The sequence below is a fragment of the Mustelus asterias genome, chromosome 13, assembly GCF_964213995.1.
Source record: "Mustelus asterias chromosome 13, sMusAst1.hap1.1, whole genome shotgun sequence".
NCBI lineage: Eukaryota > Metazoa > Chordata > Chondrichthyes > Carcharhiniformes > Triakidae > Mustelus > Mustelus asterias.
In genome coordinates this window covers 8,872,151-8,893,658 of record NC_135813.1, presented here as the reverse complement: position 1 = coordinate 8,893,658, position 21,508 = coordinate 8,872,151, and the positions used below count along the sequence as shown (strand labels likewise).

The 21,508-nt window shown below is 48.4% G+C and overlaps 1 protein-coding gene across 1 annotated transcript in view; it reads left to right on the top strand.

Annotated features, from left to right (window-relative positions):
* dnm1b (dynamin 1b) overlaps positions 1 to 10,786 on the top strand; it is a 265,941-nt gene extending 255,155 nt beyond the window's left edge. The window contains exon 22 of the mRNA XM_078227525.1: positions 10,393 to 10,786. Coding sequence (XP_078083651.1) covers positions 10,393 to 10,414 — 22 coding nt within the window. The 3' untranslated portion in view covers positions 10,415 to 10,786. The remainder of the gene's footprint in view (positions 1 to 10,392) is intronic.
* Positions 10,787 to 21,508: the final 10,722 nt, after the last annotated feature.

Below are 21,508 nucleotides of genomic sequence, written 5' to 3'. Positions count from 1 at the left end.
ACCTGACTAGCCTGCCCCTCTACCGCGGCTATATTCGTGGCTGGGTGTCCCTGGAGAGGGAGCATGCGGTGTCCGAGGGCACTGTTAGTGCCTTCCATGCCCACTGGGCACCCGCAGGGACTGGGGTGCATTATTGACCCCTTTAATCACATTTTAATTTCCTTTCCGCTTTGTCTTTTGTTTCGGGAGGTTCCCCTCCTTTTAGGGTGCTGCCCCCTTTTAAATTGTCCATAAGTTATGTTGATTTTGTTTATTTGGTTGGACACAAAAAGATGTCCCTGATTAGGGATCCAATTGATGGGCCAATCAGGGAGCCTTTGCCTTGTACCTAACCGGGAGTGTCAGTTCCTCTGGCACCCCCGGGGAGGTAGACTGCTGACTGCGAGCACTCTGTGTACTGCTGTTAGAGTTTGTAAATAAAGGGATTTTGCTGAAGGGATTTCTGCCTCCAAAGGCTTATTACACTATCCATCTCTGACTTTGCTGTTTGGTTCTTTCTCTCCTTCCCTTTTCCTGTCACGCTGTCCGTCTCTCTCTCTGTTCAGTCAGGTGTTTGTCTCTCTTTCACTTTTGTGTCTATGTCTCTCTCTCTATCTTTTTGCAAAATCTGCCCCCACCAATTGCTCGAGTTGGGGAGTGTGGAATCTTGTTGCGTTGAAGCAGTGGATTTTGAAAAATCTACCTGGGACACAGATGCCTCTGGTGAAATTGTTGTGCTCATTGCTGAGTCTGTGGAGGGAGGAAACAGCAGTCTGGCCTAGGCAGCCCCATTCACCGTGGAACCACAGGAAAACAGTAAGGCCATTCACCAGCCTGAGACCAACCAACTCACATTCCTGATCAAAGGTTAAACTCTCTCCTACATTTTTTTCCCCCTTCCAAGGTTTCTCAGGAGACTGGGTGTTGAGTAGATTGGTAGGTGAGATTGGCAACAGCAATGGTGTGCATTTATATAGTGCCTTTAATGTAGCAAAAGGTCCTTCACAGGAACACTACCCTACAGAATGGACACTGAGTTACCCCGACACGGTGGCACAGTGGTTAGCACTGCTGCCTCACAGCGCCAGGGACCCAGGTTCAATTTCAGCCTCGGGTCACTGTCTGTGTGGAGTCTGCACATTCTCCCCGTGTCTGCGTGGGTTTCCTCCGGGTGCTCCCATTTCCTCCCACAGACAAAGATGTGCCGGTTAGGTAGATTGGCCATGCTAAATTGCCCCTTAGTGTCAGGGGGACTTGCATGGGGATAGGGCCTGGGTGGGATTGTGGTCGGTGCAGACTCGATGGGCCAAATGGCCTCCTTCTGCACTGTAGGGATTCTATGATTCTAAGGTGACGTTAAGGCAAATGCCAAGTGCTTGGTCAAAGAGGAATGCTCGAAGGAGTGTCTTAAAGGAGAGGTCGAAAGGTTTAGGGAGGGAATTTGTGATCTTAAGGGCCTAGTAACTGAAGGCTTGGCATCAATGGTGAAGTGATGGGAATCAGGAATTTGCAAGTTTTTGTTCAAAAGAAACCTGGTCAGCATCTGAGCCTGGAACCCTTTCTTCCAAAGAGGAGTGATCCAGATGAATGGATAGGTTCCGATAGTGAAGGACTCCATCAAGACCAAAAAGGATGCAAGTGAAGGCAAGTCAAATCAGAGCATTGAGGTTTAGGGGAGGCAGTGGCATCATGGTATTGTCACTGGACTAGTAATCCAGAGTCCCAGGGTAATTCTCTGGGGACCCAGGTTCGAATCCCACCACAGCAGATGGTGAAATTTGAATTCAATAAAAATCTGAAATTGAAAGTCTGGTGATGATCATGAAAACCATTGTCTATTAACCCATCTGGTTCAGTAATGATCACCATGAAACTGTCACCGATTGTCATAAAAACTCACCTGGTTCACCAATGTCCTTTAGGGAAGGAAATCTGCCGTCCTTCCCCAGTCTGGCATACATGTCCAAAAATGTGCGGGCTAGGTTGATTTGCCATGCTAAATTGCTCCTCAGTGTTAGATGTCAAATTAGTAGGGTAAATATGTGAAGTTGTGGCAATAGGGCCTGGGTGGGATTGTTGTCAGTGCAGGCTCAATGGGCTGAATGGCCTCCTTCTGCACTGTAGGTATTCTATGATTCTACATGTGACTCCAGATCCACAGCAATATGGTTTGCTCTTAACTGCCCTCTGAAGTGACCTAAAAAGCCATTCAGTTGTATCAAACCGCAAGACTGTAAAGAATGGAATCTGATAGCCGCAGCAAAATTGTCAACTCCAGCATCTTCCCAAGATGTTTCCTGACTCGCCCCCTCCCCATTTTAGGATCCTTTAACCTAATGTCCTTTAGGGAAGGAAATCTGCTGTCCTTCCCTGGTTGACCTGATCGAGGTACAAGATTATGAGGGGCATGGACAGGGAGCAGCTGTTCCCCTTCGTTGAAGGATCAGTCACGAGGAGACAGGTTCAAGGTGAGGGGCGGGAGGTTTAGCGGGGATGTGAGGAAAAACCTTTTTATCCAGAGGGTGGTGAGGGTCTGGAATGCGCTGCCTGGGAGGGTGGTGGAGGCGGGATGCCTCACATCCTTCAAAAAGTACCTGGATGAGCACTTGGCACATTCAGGGCTATGGACCAAGGTAAATAGGATTAGGTAGGTGGGTCAGATGTTTCTCATGTGTCGGTGCAGTTCCAATGGGCCGAAGGGCCTCTTCTTCACTGTGTGATTCCAAGAACTCATTACAGTATTTGAAGAGAGTCTTACTCATTTTAATGCTCCGTAATTTACGTAATAGAGGCTTCTTTGTGTGAAGGTGGTCTTCCACTTGAGGGGGGTGGGGGTCCCAGTTTGTTGCCCCTGTAATTATTACAGAACCATTTTACTGACCTGAATCAGATTTGTTATACACCCTGTAATTTATGTCAGTGTCACTCCGGGAGGTAGTGACCCGTTCCGAAAGCCTGGAAATTAAATATCTCTTTTACGCAAAGCTCTGTTATTAAATGATTTCCAAACTTGCTCCGCCCCATTGTGGGCCAGAAGATGCTCGGGGGTGGGTTGGGTGGGGAGGCGGAGGGGGAATGGGGGAGGGCTCCAGGTGTTGGGTTCAGCCAGGTGTTTGCGGAAAGTTCTGACATGCCACCTCCAAACCCAGGTGTCATTAATCTAAGATAATTCCATCAAGGGCCCAGCGACCACTTCGGATAAATGAATAAGAAGCAGCGAGATGAATATGTGCGGGAGGAGATTTATGTGGAGCATGAACACCACTGTAGAGCTTCTAGAACAAAGAAAATTACAGCACAGGAACAGGCCCTTTGGCCCTCCAAGCCTGCACCGACCATGCTGCCCGTCTGAACTAAAACCCCCTACCCTACCGGGGACCATATCCCTCCATTCCCATCCTATTCATGTATTTGTCCAGACGCCCCTTAAATGTCACGATCGTACCTGCTTCCACTACCGCCCCCGGCAACGAGTTCCAGGCACCCAACACCCTCTGTGTAAAAAACTTTCCTCGTACATCTCTTTTAAACCTTGCCCCTCGCACCTTAAACCTATGCCCCCTAGTAATTGACTCTTCCACCCTGGGAAAAAGCTTCTGACTATCCACTCTGTCCATGCCCCTCATAATCTTGTAGACTTCTATCAGGTCGCCCCTCAACCTCCGTCGTTCCAGTGAGAATAAAACCAAGTTTCTCCAACCTCTCCTCATAGCTAAATGCTATGTCGAATGGCCTGTTTCTGTGATTCAATGTAATCCAAGCAGTAGTTAACTCCTTCTGAGGGAGAAGGGGGAATATTGGAGGAAAAGGGTGGGTTTGCTACTAAAGGTTCCATTGCGGTTAGCACTGCTGCCTCACGGCGCCAGGGACCAGGGTTCGATTCCCGGCTTGGGTCACTGTCTGTGTGGAGTTTGCATGTTCTCCCCATGTCTTCGTGCGTTTCCTCTGGTGCTCCAGTTTCCTCCCACAGTCCAAAGATGAGCTGGTCAGGTGGATTGGCCATGCTAAATTGCCCTTTAGTGTCAGGGGGACTAACTAGGATAGATACATGGGGTTATGGGGATAGGGCCTGGGTGGGATTGTGGTCGGTGCAGACTTGATGGGCCGAATGGCCTCTTTCTGCACTGTAGGGATTCTATGATTGTCCAGATTGCCTTTTGGGGATCTTGGTGATGTGTGGTCATCTGGGAGTGTCCCGTCCTAGTGTCTAATTGATCTTCTGATTAACTATTGACAAATAACCTTGGGCGCGATTCTCTGATCTCATCCGTGTCTGCCCCGCTGCCAGCGAGGATGGAGAATCTGGCATTCCGGCCAAAACTCCGATCGCTTTCACCGACACAGGAGAACGAAGCCCTGCGGCGGGCGAGGATGGAGGGTTTTGGCGCTTACGTTGTTACAGCCTCATTATCAAAAACACATTGAGGACGTGCAGCCCTCGTCACTGACCTTCAACCCGGATAAGATTGCCTCTGGTGCGTGGCCGTTCTACAGCTGCGCCCCTTTCTGTAAATGGTCCACTTATGCAGAGGCGTTAGTCGCCATGGTGATAAAGCCAAGTGTAGCATTGGGGATGCCAGTCGCGGGATGGAACAGAAGGGTCCTCGGAGCAGGGAATAAAGGAGATAGTTTCTTACGTAGAGTGGGGTGTTATTAGAGGCAGTAAGATTGAACGGCGTGTCGTTAATGAGTACTGGGAAGCTGGACCACTGTCATTCTTCACAGTCGATTCTGCCCCATTTTGGATGCACTGGTAATTATTGTGCAAAGGGAAAGCCCATTGACAGTGGCACGATCAGAGGTTCTCACCATCGGCCAGTGGCGGGTCACCTGGGGGCTGGGGTGGGGTGGGGGTGGGGGTGGGGGGGGGAGTTGCGTGGAGATTCCCACCTTGTGACTTTTGTTGACCTGAGGAAGTCTTTGTTAACCCCTCGCTGCCTAGTTTGTAGAAGGTTGAGCTGAGGCAGTTTTGGACCTCCTCCCCAATGGTAGCGCTTAGGCCAGAGCAGCATTGAGATAGAGATAAAGATAAAACCTGTGAGAAGACTTGCTCGACCAGTTTCTCAATTTAATTTGATTTGATTTATGATTTTCACATGTATTAGTGTACAGTGAAAAGTATTGTTTCTTGCCCACTATACAGACAAAGCATACCGTTCATAGAGAAGGAAAGGAAAGGATGCAAATTGTCGTGTTACAGTCATAGCTAGGGTGTAGAGAAAGATCAACTTAATGCGAGGGAGGTCCATTCAAAAGTCTGACAGCAGCAGGGAAGGAGCTGTTCTTGAGTTGGTTGGTACGTGACCTCAGACTTTTGTATCTTTTTCCCGATGGAAGAAGGTGGAATAGAGTATGTCTGGGGTTTGTGGGGTCCTTGATTGTGCTGGCTGCTTTTCCAAGGCAGTGGGAAGTGTAGACAGAGTCAATGGATGGGAGGCTGGTTTGAGTGATGGACTGGGCTTCATTCACGACCCTTTGTAGTTTCTTGCGGTCTTGGGCAGAGCAGGAGCCCATACCAAGCTGTGATACAACCAGAAAGAATGCTTCCTATGGTGCATCTGTAAAAGTTGGAGAGAGTTGTAGTGGACATTCCAAATTTCCTTAGCCTCCTGAGAAAGTTGAGGCGTTGGTGGGCTTTCTTAACTATAGTGTCGGAATGGGGGGACCATGCTGCTCTGAGCATGAGAGGCGTTCGAAGAAGTTCTGAAATACTAGAACAGTACCCACATCTTGTACAGAATTGTCTACAATCGGAGTATCAAATAACCCACCTAAACCCTTCATTGCTCTCCTATACCCTGATGTGGACATTGCATTTGGAGATGCGGAAGGTGACACAGGCTCCAATTAATTGACGGGAAAATCTAATGATTCATTGGGCTTAACATTGGTTCGTTGGCTTTAACATTAATACATTTCACTTGACTGTCACTCCTGCTTGAGTTACTGCACTCTCGCTGCTGTTAATTCCCAGTGAAATCCCCCCTCCCGCTATTCCCTCTGCTACACTGCCACCTGTTGGTCAGCCTTACAGAACCAAGCTGCCCAAGTTCAAATCACGGGCGGGATTCTCCGGCCGGTCACCCCAGCGGGATTCTCCTGTCCCGCTGCAGTGAACGGAGATTGGGCTGAGCGCCAAATTCGCCGTCCTCTCTGGCGGCGGGACGTGAACGGCCGGAGAATTCGGAGTTTTTGCAGGGTTGTTTAACCTGCTCTTCCCACTCCCATGTTAACACGAAACTCCAATCCAAGCACTTCTGCTTTGTGAGAAGGTGGCGTTTGCTCGGCTAAGGCAGGAGTAACCTACAACTCCTGAGGTTCATTACGCATTGTATTGGTTCCCAACCTAGCATCTATCAACCCACAGAAAATGCATTGAAGTCACCGTTATGTTTGTTTGTTCACTTTCCCACTTATTGCATCCACCTTCTTATGAATGCAAATATGAATATGCCTGTTTTTGACATTATCCTTCATTTGTTTTTACACATTTGGCCACCATTATGTCTTCATTTTCGTTCTTGCTTTGTAAGCAATAACATTGGTATTACAACAAAACCCAATGAATAGCGAACAAAACACACACACACTAATATTTTATACAGCAGAGAATGCATTCCTGTAATTACCATTTGGCATTTGTGGGATGGCAGCGTGGCTCTCAAGATTAGTTTTGGACTGTAGGCAGGATTTTCCTGCCCCTCTGTGGTGTGTCTCGCGATGGCGGGAGGCGGCGCACACTGCTAGATGACGGCTGGATCTTACGGTCCTGCCATTGTCAAAGGGGGTTTTCCGTTGACACACCCTTCGCTGCCGGGAAACCTGCAGTGGGGGGGGTGCCATCGGCAGGACTGGAAGATCCCGCCAGCGTGAATGACAGCAAGATTGTGGCGTGTGTTCTGGAATAGGGAGGAAACTCAGACGGAACCAGAGAGAAGAGAGTTCCGTCAGACCCTTATCTTGTACATATATTGTAGTAATAACAAATGGTTCCTTGTTGAAGTCACAACGAGTGGCCTTCCACTTTACTACAGCCCTTAAATTATTTATCCAATTGCTTTTGCAAGTTATTATTGAAGCTGCTTCCACATGCCCGTGTAGGCAAGGCCTTCCACGTGGGAGCGGAGGGACAAATTACAGAGCTTTCCAACAAGCTCTGTAGAAAGTCTGTGTTATGTATGTGTCGGAGAGTCTGTGTGTCCATTCTTGTGCCTGGGTAATGGGCGAGGACAAGTTTAGGTGAAGCTGTGCTGGCCCCTCATTCTCAGGTGACTCATTGACATGACGAATCGTCACCTTGGGTGGGTGGGGGTGAATACAGGGAGTGCAACCAGTGTCAATGGCCTGGAGCCAGTGTCTTTACCAGGTAAAGCAATTGGGGTGGGGGTTGGTGGGGGGGGGGGGGGGGGGTGAGGGGATGGGGGACATAGACTGATACATAAACTGTAATCATGTGGTGTTATTCACAATGCTTGAAAAGACAATATGGGCGGCACGGTGGCACAGTGGTTAGCACGGCTGCCTCACAGCGCCAGGGACCCGGGTCCGATTCCCACCATGGGTCAATGTGCGGAATCTGCATGTTCTCCCCGTGTCTGCGTGGGTTTCCTCCAGGTGCTCCGGTTTCCTCCCACAGTCCAAAAGACGTGCTGGTTAGGTGGATTGGCTATGCTAAATCTTCCCTCAGTGTACCCGAACATGTGGCAGACTGTGGCGACTAGGGGATTTTCACAGTTACTTCATTGCAGTGTTAATGTAAGTCTACTTGTGACACGAATAAAATAAATAAATAGGAGGTTATGATTTAAATTCTTCATTTTACCGTAATTGTAACCCAGTTATTCCTTTCACAGACGGACAAATTTGGCTGTTGTGTTTGGGAATCTGTGACGAAATGTATTGATTAACTTGTACAGCGTGTGTCGATGTGCTTGCTCAATGTTTCCTGGGCGTTGCTGAGCTCACTCGAGTTCGTCACTTTACCCAGTGACTAGCTGAGACATTCGGACAGGAAGGTCACGGGTTCAATCCCCGGTCGATGCTGGCCTCCTGGTCTGAGGGAGGCAGAGCTAGGGAGTTTTATGGTGGTGTATAATGCTCAGGATTGGGAAGAGGTTCACCTCTCCCAGTCTGGATTGCAGTCCAGCGCTCCCGCTGAAAGTGCAGATGAAGACATTAGGCGAGGATAGGAGGAAGCTCGGGAAAGTATCCCTTGTAGTTTTTTAAACATTTTTTTTACTCCATTCTTCAAGTCACAAAGACAATGTTCAGAGTGGACTGGGTAAACCCAAATCCATTCCTTGCTTGCTCCAAGAACAGTGGAGGGCAAAAACAGCACCAGGGACCCAGGTTCAATTCCCGGCTTAGGTCACTGTCTGTGTGGAGTCTGCACGTTCTCCCCGTATCTGCGTGGGTTTCCTCCGGCAGCTCCGGTTTCCTCCCCACAGTCCAAAGATGTGCGGGTTAGGTTGATTGGCCATGCTAAATTGCCTCTAGTGTCAGGGAGATTAGCAGGGTAAATGTGTGGGGTTACGGGGATAGAGCCTGGGTAGGATTGTGGTCGGTACAGACTCGATGGGTGGAATGGCCTCCTTCTATACTGTACTGGATTCTATGGACTCTAATCAAAATCTAATTGAATCCAATTCAAGGGCCTCACAAGAGAGACAAACAAGATCCAAGCTGACAAGAAAAGGCATTGCACCCCCTTCCTAGGCTTGATCTGACGCTTGATCTTAGCCAAAAGGCTGAGAAGTATCTCCTCTAATTAAAGCACCTATCTTACACTTAGAATCATAGAATGATTCAGCCCAGAAGGAGGCCATTCAGCCCAGGCTGCCTGTGCTGGCTCTTTGGTCGGGCTATCCAACTAACCGCACTCCCCTACTCTTTCCCCATGACCTGTGATTTATTATTCCCCTTAAAACATTCATTCAAATTCTTTTGGAAAGTTCAGTTTGCTTCCAGCACCCTTTCAGGCAGCACACTGCAGATCAGAACGGCGGCACGGTGGCCCAGTGGTTAGCACTGCTGCCTCACAACACCAGAGACCCAGGTTCAATTCCAGCCTTGGGTCACTGCCTGTGTGGAGTCTGCACTTTCTACCCGTGTCTGCATGGGTTTCCCTTCGGGTGCTCCAGTTTCCTCCCACACTTCAAAGACGTGCGGGTCAGGTGGATTGGTCATGGTCAATTGCCCCTTAGTGTCCAAGGATGTATAGGTTAAGGAGATTAGAGGGGTAAATCTGTGGGGTTACGGGGATAGGGCCTGGATGAGATGCTCTGTCGGAAAATCGGTGCAGACGTGATGGGCCGAATAGTCTCCTCCTGTACAGTAGGGATTCTATGACTCAGTCACTCAGGCAAGTGGGTTGGAGACAAGCCGAGTTGCGAAGTTTGTTCTCACTCAAGGAGTTAATGTCTTCAGGAGAGGTGGAGGAGTGTGGTTGTGGGGGCTGGGTCGACTTTGGTGAAAAGGCAAAATAAACATGTTGCTCTGAAAGGGTTGAAGATTATCGGTGTTAGTAATAACCAAACTTTTGTTTTTGCAGGGACCGCCAAGGGTTCTAACTGACCCGGACTGAACTACTCTAGGACCAGTATGGGTTCCTACAGGGGACAAACATCCAGGTTCTGTAAATTGCCTTGCTATGTAATGTGCATCGCCATATAAGGAAACATTGACACACGTCACCAAAACTTGCAAAAACAAAAGGCAAGCAATGCCTAGACCAGTGAGATTCATAACGCAGCCTGCTGGAGGAGCGTGGAGCGCACTAGTAACATATCCTCAGTCACTCGTAAATCTCTGGGGCTTCTTTCACAGTCCATTTGGCTGTGAGACGTTGCAGGAGCTGGGGTTCAGCGCCTATCTCTTGTGGTCGAGTGAGAATACATCATGGGGCAGGGCCAACCCAGCAACCAGAGAAGAGATGGACAAGCTATGGAAAAGCTAAAAGGACTGATAGTGTGATCACACTGTCAGACCAGTAGCTCCTCCAATATTTCATGCTCCCCCCACATCCACCCCCTTAACCCCCCAACACCTTCCTTGGAGAAAGTGATTGGCCTCCACTTGGCATCCGGCCAAGGCTGGTGATTGGGGAGTCGAGAGTGCAGGCCATCACACTATCAGGCAGTGCGTTGGGGTACACCCTTCTGTGTACCCCAGGAGCAGGACACTGCCTGGGAGTGTGGCTGGTGAGGTTGGTGAATAACACTGGTCCAGGCAATGAATGTCTGTCCTCTTTAGGCACCTGTACCGTTGGCCGGTGAGGGCTTTGGTTTGAGCTTGTTTGTGCGATGGGAAATTAAGCAGAGGCAGGGAGAGCTACTCATGTGTGCGCTTTTGTCTTCATGATCTGTAACCTTTGACCTAGCCATTTTGCCATCTTTATTTGATATTATCTTTCAGAATAACAATAAGTGACCCTTGAGGACATTAACCCTAGACTGGTACGTGCTACTGCTCATTAACACCACCTCCTCCACCGTGTTTTGCATGACCCATCACCCCACACACCTCTGTGTAGGCCTCGTCACTCTAGGGGCACTGCTTTTAACGAGCTGAGGGGAGCAAGTGTGTGAAGTAGCTTGTGTCTGGGCATCATGAAAATATCTTGGTGTCAGATGTGCCTCGTCACAACCCACTCCCTGCCGATAAAAGCAGTGTCTTTAAACCCACCTTTCACTGAGCTATTTTGCCCATCCCAGTTGGTAGTACAGCCTGTGGACACTGCTTTAGGATTACAATAATACCATTAGTAATAAACCTTGGTGATTATAACACGCAAATTTCCTTGCGTTCCTCTGTCGATGTTTCCATTTTCTCTGGTAGCTGTTGACGTTTGATCCCTCCACTCTCTCAATGCACATGCTTGGTTGAAGTTCAATTGGACTCATTCCCAACTCTTCTTGCCTCCCCTCCCCCCTCCCCCCCCCCCCCCCCCCCGGCCATTCACACCTCTCCATCCATTCGCAATGGGTGAAGAGAGCTTGGGTTACCCCACCTGATGATTTCTCCACTCTGATGGATCCCAGTCATGGTATCATCCTTAAAAACCGTCGCCCACCTGTTCCCAGGGAAAAAAAAGCAAATCACTGCGGATGCTGGAATCTGAAACCATAAGAGAAAATGCTGGAAAATCTCAGCAGGTCTGGCAGCATCTGTAAGGAGAGAAAAGAGCTGACGTTCGAGTCCAGATGACCCTTTGTCAAAGCCTTTGTTCCCAGGGAACCTGTGCCTTGGGGCATTGTGGCTGTGGCACCATTTGCTCCCTTGGGTGTTGTTTGGAAACACTTCTGAAGCCCCTCTCTTCGAGTCACATCACTTAACATCCCAAGCAACCATCTGCCTGGGCTGGGGTGATACTCGCATCCCAACCATTATTTTGTAAATAGTGTTTGTGTCTTATATGCCCTGTTTGTGAACAGAACTCCCACTCACCTGATGAAGGGGCAGCGCTCCGAAAGCTAGTGGCTGTGCTACCAAATAAAACCTGTTGGACTTTAACCTGGTGTTGTGAGACTTCTTACTGTGTTTACCCCAGTCCAACGCCGGCATCTCCACATCTGGGGTGAGAAACCCAGAGTTAAGTCTATTCATCATGTCCAGGATGCCTACGGGTTGGCTTAAATATGTTATTTATTAACACACAAACAACTGGCAAAGATTAGAGGGAGGTTGAACTTCCGCACACGTCACTGGTACCAAAGGAAAGAGACATTGTAGAGAACCTTGCCAGTGCATTCTCTGTACGTGAGGTCCAACCTGTCTGTATCTCAGAGTATTGTGAATGTACCTGTCACAGCGTCAGTGAATTGGTCTGCGTCTCTTGTTTAGCTCATAGTGGTGTAATGCGTACACCAGGAACACAACATAAGACAAAGTCAAGGACAAGAATAGGCCATTGGGTCCATCCTTTTAGTGCTCTAATCCAACAGCTCCCCTTCTGCACCACTGCCTTCCCTGAGAAAGCTGCTGCTCAAACTCCACCCCAAATTCCACTCAAATTACCCCCTTCCATTGTTTGTTGACAATCGGACATTTCCTCAATTTGTCCGACCAGCTGGTTCATGCAGACGATGTGTAGATTGGACGGGTGGCACAGTGGTTAGCACTGCTGCCTCACAGCGGGAATTCAGGGACCTGGATTCAATTCCGGCCTCGGGTCACTGTCTGTGTGGAGTTTGCACGTTCTCCCCGTGTCTGCGTGGGTTTCCTCCGGGTGCTCCGGTTTCCTCCCACACTCCAAATATGTGCGGGTTAGGCTGATTGGCCATGATAAATTGCCCCTGGTGTCCTAAGATGTGTAGTTTGAGGGGGATTAGCAGGGTAAATACGTGGGAATAGGGGCTGGGTGGGATTGTTGTCAGTGCAGGCTCGATGGGCCGAACGGCCCTTCCGTTTCTGCACTGTAGGGATTCTATGATTCTGGACGGATTGGCCATGGAAAATGAGTGGGGTTATGGCGATAGGGCCGGGGGGGGGGGGGGGGGGGGGGGGGGGGGGTGAGGTCCTGGGTAAGATACTCTGTCAGAAAATCGGTGCAGACCTGATGGGCCGAACAGCCTCCTTCTATACTATAGGAATTCTATGGCTTCTTTCAATGTGACTGTTAGTCTGTGTCCCACACTTTTTATCCCTTTAAGGGACACCTTTTGTCCCTAATTTCTAGGACAGCCTGTGGGTGACTGAGCCTCTTTGTTTTTTTTATGGGTGTTCATACTGCAGCCATTGGTAACTAGGGAAGAGTTAAGGCCTTCAGCATCCCTGTAATCTGGCTCTTGTGGTCCCTGGCAATGCCCACCACTGCTTATCATCACCAGCAAGGACCTCCCCCAATCATGGTCACCAATGTTGCTCCCTCCCCCCTCCTCCCCTCCCAATCCCACTGACAAAGAGTCCCTTATTTAAATTCATCACAGTTCAAAGAGTTAGTCACCCTGCCTGGCACTGATCAGGAAGATCCCAATTCCAACTCTTACTCTGGTGCTGTGTTTTGCTGATTTCAGCTGTAGCTGGGCCAGTGGAAGATGAAGGTAGCCAATCATTGGCAAGGAAAATCACTTGCATTCATGTTAATCCTTCACGGTTAATCCTTCACAGTGGTTAGCACTGCTGCCTCACAGCGCCAAGGACCAGGTTCGATTCCCAGTTTGGGTCACTGTCTGTGCAGAGTCTGCACGTTCTCCCCATGTCTGCGTGGGTTTCCTCCGGGTGCTCCGGTTTCCTCCCACAGTCAAAAGACGTGCTGGTTACGGTGGATTGGCCATGCTAAATTCTCCCTCAGTGTACCCAAACAGGCACCAGAGTGTAGCGACTCGGGGATTTTCACAGTTACTTCAATGCAGTGTTAATATGAGCCTACTTGGACACTAATAAATACTTTTTAAAATACAAAGTGCTAGTTAACCAGAGTTCGAATGAGGGGTCAAAATAGGATTAGAAAAGCCATCCAAAAACAAAGGAGCCATCACAAGTGGCACTAAAATTCCCCGGCCTCGGGTCACTGTGTGGAGTTTGCACGTTCTTCCTGTGTCTGCGTGGGTTTCCTCCGGGTGCTCCGGTTTCCTCCCACAATCCAAAGACGTGCTGGTTAGGTGGATTGGCATGCTAAATTCTCCCTCAGTGTCAAGGGGGATTAGCTAGGGTAAATGCCTGGAGTTATGGGGATAGGATATGGGTGGGATCGGTGCAGACTCGATGGGCCACAATGGCCTCCTTCTGCACTTATTCTACGAAAAGGAAAACATTTCTCAGATAATGGGCCCATTTTGACAAGAGGGTGTAAATTAATGGCGGCTTTCTTGACTTTCGTTGTGTTGTGTTGACTGCTTTTCCATTAGTTGTTTCCCTCCATTCCCCCCCCCCCCTGCCCCTCCCAATGATGCATGTGTGTTATTTACATGTCCACTGTATGATCTGGCTCTCTCTCTCAATGTGTTGCTGGATGGATTTGAAGGTACTCGGGGCCCCCCACACGGTGCTGGGCTGAACTGAACTGAACTGAACTGTGGTGGTTGTTTAAACAGCTCGCCCGCTGCTGGTGCCCACAGGGCACCTTGCGTAACTAGTGGGAATGACAAATAGGACAGCATGGGGACTGCGCAATCTGAAGCATGTTTCTGTTTCCGAGCACTCTGGCCTCCAGAGACAGCTGCCAAGCACAGGGGTCAATGAGAAATCCAATCAGTGTTTCCCTAAAACTGATCAGTCGCACCCTCACGCTCTGCTTGTTTCTTTCTGCGGATATGAATTCTCTGGATGCAGCTCGACAACTGAGCGGGGGGTGGGGGGGGGGGGGGGGGCGGTGGGGGGGGGGGGGGGGGGGGAAGGCGGGCTGGGCCCGGGCCTTAGCGAAACAGTCTGCCCGTAACGTTTGAGCTGTGGTTAACAAGGAGCGCCGGGCGCATGTTATAGGTCACAAATCTTCAATCCTCACCCACTCTGAGTGGACATAAAAAGGAGCAAGAGTAGACCATACGGCCCATCGAGCCTGTGCCACCATTCGATAGATCATGGTTAACCCCCCACTGCGATGTTAACTCCACTGTCCGACCCCCATAACCCTTGACTCCCTTGTCCATCAAAAATCTGTCTTTTTTTTTATTCGTTCATGGGATGTTGGTGTCACTGGCTGGGCCAGCATTTATTACCCATCCCTAATTGCCCCTAGAATTGAGCGGTTTGCTCGGCTATCTCAGAGGGCATTTAAGAGTCAACCACAATGTCTAACTCGGCCTTGAATATAGTCAGTGAGCCAGCCTCCCACTGCCTTCTGCGGACGTGAATTCCGAACACGATGGCACAGTGGTTGGCACTGCTGCCTCACAACTTCAGGGACCTGGGTTCGATTCCCGTTTTGGGTCACTATCTATGCAGAGTCTGCACGTTCTCCCCATGTCTGCGTGGGTTTCCTACGGGTGCTCCGGTTTCCTCCCACAGTCCAAAGATGGGCAGGTTAGGGCGATTGGCCATGCTAAATTGCCCCTTAGTGTCCCTGAATGCGTAGGTCAGAGGGATTAGCAGGGTAAATATGTGGAGTTACGGGGATAGGGCCTGGGTGGGATAGTTGTCGGTGCAGACCCGACGGGCCGAATGGCCTCCTTCTGCACTGTAGGGTTTCTATGATTTCACTAATGACCCTCTGAGAGAAGAAATTCTTCCTCGTTTCCATTGTAAATGTGAGACCCCTTATTTTGAAATGGTATTCCCTCATTCTAGATTCCCCCACGAGGGGAAATGTCCCCTCACCATCTATCCCCCCAATCTTGTATATTCCGATAAGATCACCTCTCAGCCTTCTAAACTCCAATGAGTATGGGCCTGACCTCAGCAACCCCCCCTCATGAGACAAACCCCCTCATTCCAGGGATCAGCCCAGTGAACCTTCTCTGAACTGCTTTGAATGCAAATATGCCCCTCCTTAGGTAAGGTGACCAAAACTGTACACAGTACTCCAGTTGTGGTCTTACCAGCACCCTGTACAACTGTAGCAAGACTTCCCTCCCATTACACTCCACTGCCCTTGCAATAAAGGCCAATTTTCCATTTGCCTTCCTAATTATTTGCTGTGCATGCTAACTTTTTATTATTCATGTTCACATACAGTCGGAACTCTCTGCACATCCTTATTCTGTAGTGGCTCAAAGAAAATCTATTTTTTCTGATATAACTTAAATATGTTCCCACCCTTTCCCTCCTCCAGAAAGATTCACTCGTTCTGGATGGGGAACCCATTGCCCATGGCGTATTTTTTGCCCTGGTGATTTCAGAAAGCTAAATCGATCGGAAAGCGCCCGTTCTTACTTTCCTTCAAGTATGGTTGCTTTGCAAAACAGGTCCTGTCCGCATTCTAGAAGAGACACTCACAAACAAGGCATCCTCTTCACATTTTCAGTGACATCTTGGGTAATGCGTCCTGGTACAATTTCAGTTGGCCTCCCCCTCAACCACAACCCCCCCCCCCAAACGTTGCTGTTTAAGGGAACATGTCGGTGTTGCCAGAGGGAAAAGGAGGAATGAGACGCAAACTCACCGCTTAAACATTTTTGTGTTAGGAAAGGAGGAACAGAATTAGCACTTGGAATGTGGTATGGTATCAAATGCACATTAATGGTGTTTTATTCATGACGACAAAATCATGAGCCCAGCGTAACAACAGTGAGTGATTAGAATCATAGAGGTTTACAGCATGGAAACAGGCCTTTCGGCCCAACTTGTCCATGCCGCCTTATTTTTTAGTGACTAAGCTAGTCCCAATTGCCCACGCTTGGCCCATATCCCATGATACCCATCTTACTCATGGAATTGTCTAAATGCTTTTTAAAAGACAAAATTGTACCCGCCTCTACTACTACCTCTGGCAGCTTGTTCCAGACACTCACCACACTCTGTGTGAAAAAATTGCCCCTCTGGACCCTTTTGTATCTCTTCCCTCTCATCTTAAACCTCTAGTTTTAGACTCCTCTCCCTTTGGGAAAAGATGTTGACTATCTAGCTGATTATAATAACAATCTGTTTTCTTTAGAATGACTGATTTCTTTGACAAGTTCCACTTGTAATATCTCAATAATTTTGTTGTTTATTGTCCCTGCGAATCCAATTTGAAAAGCTCCTCAGAAAGGTGAAGATTCTTTTCCTATTCTGGCACCCAAGGGAATCAAATTAATGGCTAAACAATTTCTTCAATGCTACCCTAGTCCTGAAAGGGCACCTCCCTCTAGTTTCTCTCCCATCTCACCTCAAAAGCTCTCCGGCTTATCTCTTCTACGAAATCCATGTCCTGTTCCCCTGATCCCACTCACAGTTCACTGCTGATCGCCCACCTTTCAGGCCTGACCCTTGTTCTATGGTGAATGGCATTGTCCTCAAGATGCACTGCAAACACTCGCTAATGTTACTTCAACAGAACCTCCTAAACCACAACCTCTACCAACCAGAAGGACAATTGTAGACATGCGTGGGAACACCTCCAAGCCTCCATCCCAATCCCATGCCATCCAACTTGGAGACGGATCGTCATTCCTTCATTGTTGTAGGTTACAATTCTGGAACTCTCTATCAGTATTGAGAGTACAGCAGGATATAGATAGGCTGGAAAATTAGGCAGAGAAATGGCAGATGGAATTTAATCCAGACAAATGTGAGGTGATGCATTTTGGTAGATCCAATTCAGATGGGAGTTATAAAATAAATGGCAGAACCATCAGGAGCGTAGACACAGAGATCTGGGAGTACAGGTCTACAGATCCTTAAAAGTGGCAGCACAGGTGGGAAAGGTGGTGAAGAAAGCATAGGGCACGCTTGCCTTCATTGGCTGGGGCATCGAGTATAAAAGTTGGCAAATTATGTTACAGTTATATAAAACGCTGGTTAGGCCACACGTGGAATACTGTGTCCAATTCTGGTCAGCACACTACCAGAAGAATGTGGTGGCTTTGGAGAGAGTACAGAAAAGGTTTCCCAGGATGTTGCCTGGTATGGAGGATATTAGCTATGAGGAGAGATTGAAGAGACTGGGATTGTTCTCCCTGGAAAGATGGAGGCTGAGGGGGTGACCTGATAGATATAAAATTATGAGGGATATAAATAAGATGAACAGTTGGAAGCTTTTCCCCAGGGTAGAAATGACAATTACAAGGAGGCACAAGTTCAAGATAAGGCGGGGGGGAAAGGTGCAGTGGAGATGAGTGGGGGAAGTTTTTTACACAGAGGGTGGTGTGGGCCCGGAATGCACTGCCAAGTGAGGTGGTTGAGACATTTAAGACTTATCTTGAGAGACGTATGAACAAACGAGGAATAAAGGGATATAAGCAGTTGGTATAGATAGGTAAACGTGATCAGCGCAGGCTTGGAGAGCCGAAGGGCCCATTCCTGTGCTGTACTGTTCTTTGTTACTTGTTCTTTATCACATGACTGCAATGGTATTGAGACTTTCTCAAGCACAAATAGGGATGGACAATAAATGTTGGCATTTCTAGTGATGCCCATCCCCAGAAGATGGATATCTTTAAAAATGGTACCAATTTACTCCCTTTCAAAATGTCCAAACTTTAGCCCTCTTGTCCTTGTAAACTCCTGGACCAGCTCCATTCTCCCCTTGCTCTCACAAGACATTGCATCCCAAATTCTTGCCCATGTTTCCTGCAATACCTTACTGGAGTCACACCAATTACATGTCCCCCTTCCACAGGAATAAAGCAGCCTGGATTTGTGACTGTGATATATTATAATCCTCTTTAATCTCTCTGCCGCCATTGACATGGCCAATTGCAACATCCTCCTTCCTTGTCCAGCTCAGTGGGACTGCCCTCACCTGCGTCCATTCTTAGTTAAACAGTCCTGACCAAAGTATCTGCAGCAATGGTTTTTCTTCCCATCTTCCACCATCACCCTCAGGATTCCCCAAGATTCTATCCATTCACCCGTGTCGATGTGCTGCCCCTTTGCAATAACATCGGCAGACATGGGGTCAGCTTCTCTGTAAATGTTAACAACACCCAGCTCTACCTCTCCACCACCCCTCTTGACTCCTTCTGTGTTCTTGTGTTTTCTTATTGTTTGTCTTATATCCATTTTTGCAAGGGCCACAGTTTCCACAGTTAAATATTGATAAGGTCAAAACCCTTATCTTTGGGCCCAATTCACTTTCCGCCAAGTCCAAATTCCTCTCTGGCAATTGTCCATCCTCCCTGGCCAGTGTCCATCTTGCTCTCTGGCCAGTGTCCATCTTCCTCCCTGGCCAGTGTCTATCCTTCTCTCTGGCCAGTGTCCATCCTGCTCTCTGGCCAGTGTCCATCTTGCTCTCTGGCCAGTGTCCATCTTCCTCCCTGGCCAGTGTCTATCCTTCTCTCTGGCCAGTGTCCATCCAGCTCTCTGGCCAGTGTCCATCCAGCTCTCTGGCCAACATCTATCCTCCTCCCTGGCCAGTTTCTATCCTTCTCTCTGGCCAGTGTCCACCCTGCTCTTTGGCCAGCGTCCATCCACCCTGGCCAGTGTCTATCCTTCTCTCTGGACAGTGCCCATCCTCCATCTGGCCAGTGTCCATCCTCCTCTCTGGCCAATGCCCATCCTCCTCTCTGGCCAATGTCTATCCTTCTCTCTGGCCAGTGTCCATCCTCCACCTGACCAGTGTCCAACCTCTCTGGCCAGCATCCATCCTCCTCCCTAGCCAGTGTCCATCCTCCTCTCTGGACAATGCCCATCCTCCTTCTGTCCAGTGTCCATCCTGCTCTCTGGCCAGTGTCCACCCTCTCTGGCCAGTGTTTATCTTGCTCCCTGGACAGTGTCCATCCTCCTCCCTGGCCAGCGTCCATCCTTCTCTCTGGCCAGTGTCCTGGGCTGTCCAGGCTGATTATACTCTCAATGTCTGACTTGATCCTGAGATGAGTGTTCAACTCCATATCTTCTCCAACTTTTCTGTAACATTGTGGGACGCTGGTTCTGAAACACTCTCCTTCTTCAATTCTATCTTTAACATCTCCATATTGATCTACTCCACCCTCTCCTGGCTGGCCTTTCATTCTCCGCTCTCTGTAAATTGGAGCTTATCAAGGAACAACCTACTGTCCATTTCCTGTTCCCTATCAAGCAATCATTCCTGTCCTTGCTGGTTATTGTTATTGGTTCTTGGTCCATTCAGCATCTCAGTTTTAATATTCTCACCTTTCTATTTATACTTTTCATGACCTTTCCAACACCCTATCTCTGCAACATTCTCCAGCCCTACAAACTCTCTCCATTCTTCTGGCTCTTGTGCGTCCTGCTCTCCTTTCCTCCACCATTGGTGGCTGTGTCTTCAGTCACCAAGACTTCACACTCTGCCATTCCTTCCGCCTTTCCATCTCGTTTCTGGGTCTTCTTAAAAGTAGTAAGAAGTCTCACAACACCCCTTCATCAGGAAGGGGCAGCGCTCTGAAAGCTAGTGGCTTGTGCTACCAAATAAACCTGTTGGACTTTAACCTGGTGTTGTGAGACTTCTTACTGTGTTTATCCCAGTCCAATGCCAGCATCTCCACATCTTCTTAAAAGCCCTGAGCCGGGCCAGGCTCTTGGTCGTCCCGACAACGTAGCCTTCGATTCAATGTAAACATGTCCGCAAGCCTTTGTGAAATTCCTTGGGTTGTTTTCCTTTGATGTTTTTAAAAGGCCTAAATGAGCAAAATCACTGAATTTGCCTTTCAGTCTGGAGTGAGCATCTGGCCTCTTCCAGACAGCTGCTACTAAATGAGGCCTGAAGCCTGAGGCCAAGGTTCCCTAGCAACCAAGTACCCTGATCCAGCGATTATCTAATGGTGATGATGCTGGGTAATGTGAGGTTGGTGCTGATTTGGAAGCTAAAGATCTCTTTGCCTCAGGTGGATCGGAAACCAGTCGTGTAAGGTGAATGACCATGGCTGAGCACCCTGCTTCAGGCCTAACTAAATTATCTTTAGTGACTGTTGTGCGTCACAATTCGTTCTGTGGTTGTAACTCTTTACGTAGTCTATGGTGTGCCATCTTTTACAGTATGTTGCATGAACTTCAACTTCGTAACATAATATGTAAATTAATATTAAAGGAATCAGTTGCCGGGGTAACACTATGCTAAATTGGAACTGGATCAAAGACCACACAAGAAGTTTTGTCCCAAATGTGTTAGATTGTCAATCCCACTGATCTAATGATAATCACCTGCATTACATTTAATAATTGAAAATTCAAAAATTCTAAATGTTGTATTAAATACAAGCTTGGTTTTGGGAATAACAAGGCATGGAGTTATTGGATTGTCACGCTGAAGACATAAAAACATAGAAACTAGAAGCAGGAGGAGGCCATTCGGCCCTTCAAGCCTGCTCCGCCATTCATCTTGATCATGGCTGATCATCAAATTGAATATCCTGATCCCCCCTTCCTCCCGATATCCCTTGATCCCTTTAGCCCCAAGAGCTGTATCCGATTTCTTCTTGAAATCACACAACGTTTTGGCCTTAACTACTTTCTGTGGTAGCGAATTCCACACATTTATCACCCTCTGGGTGAAGAAATTTCTCCTCACCTCAGTTCTAAAAGGTTTACCCCTTATCCTCAAACGATGACACCTAGTTCTGGACTCCCCCACCATTGGGAACATTCTTTCTGAATCTACCCCTTTACATCTATCTGTGCAACTAATTCATCCATTTTGTTTCGAATGCTCTCAGCATTCAGATACAAAACTTTAAGGTGGGCATTTTTAACATTTCTTTTCCCTTTCCTACTATTTTTTACTTGGTCCTCATCTGACTCTGGCCCTTGATTTCTCTGCCTATCACTTTCCTTATCCTCCTTAGTGATTTTCCTCGTGTTCTTAATTCCCCCTGCTCTGAATCCTTGCAAAGGTTTCCACCCCCCTGCCATATTAGTTTAAACCCTCCCCAACCACTCTAGCAAGTGCCCCCCCCCCCCCCCCCCCCCCCACCCCCAAGGACATCAGTCCAATCCTGCCCAGGTGTAACCCGTCCAGTTTGTACAGGTCCCACCTCCCCCAGAACTGGTCCCAGTG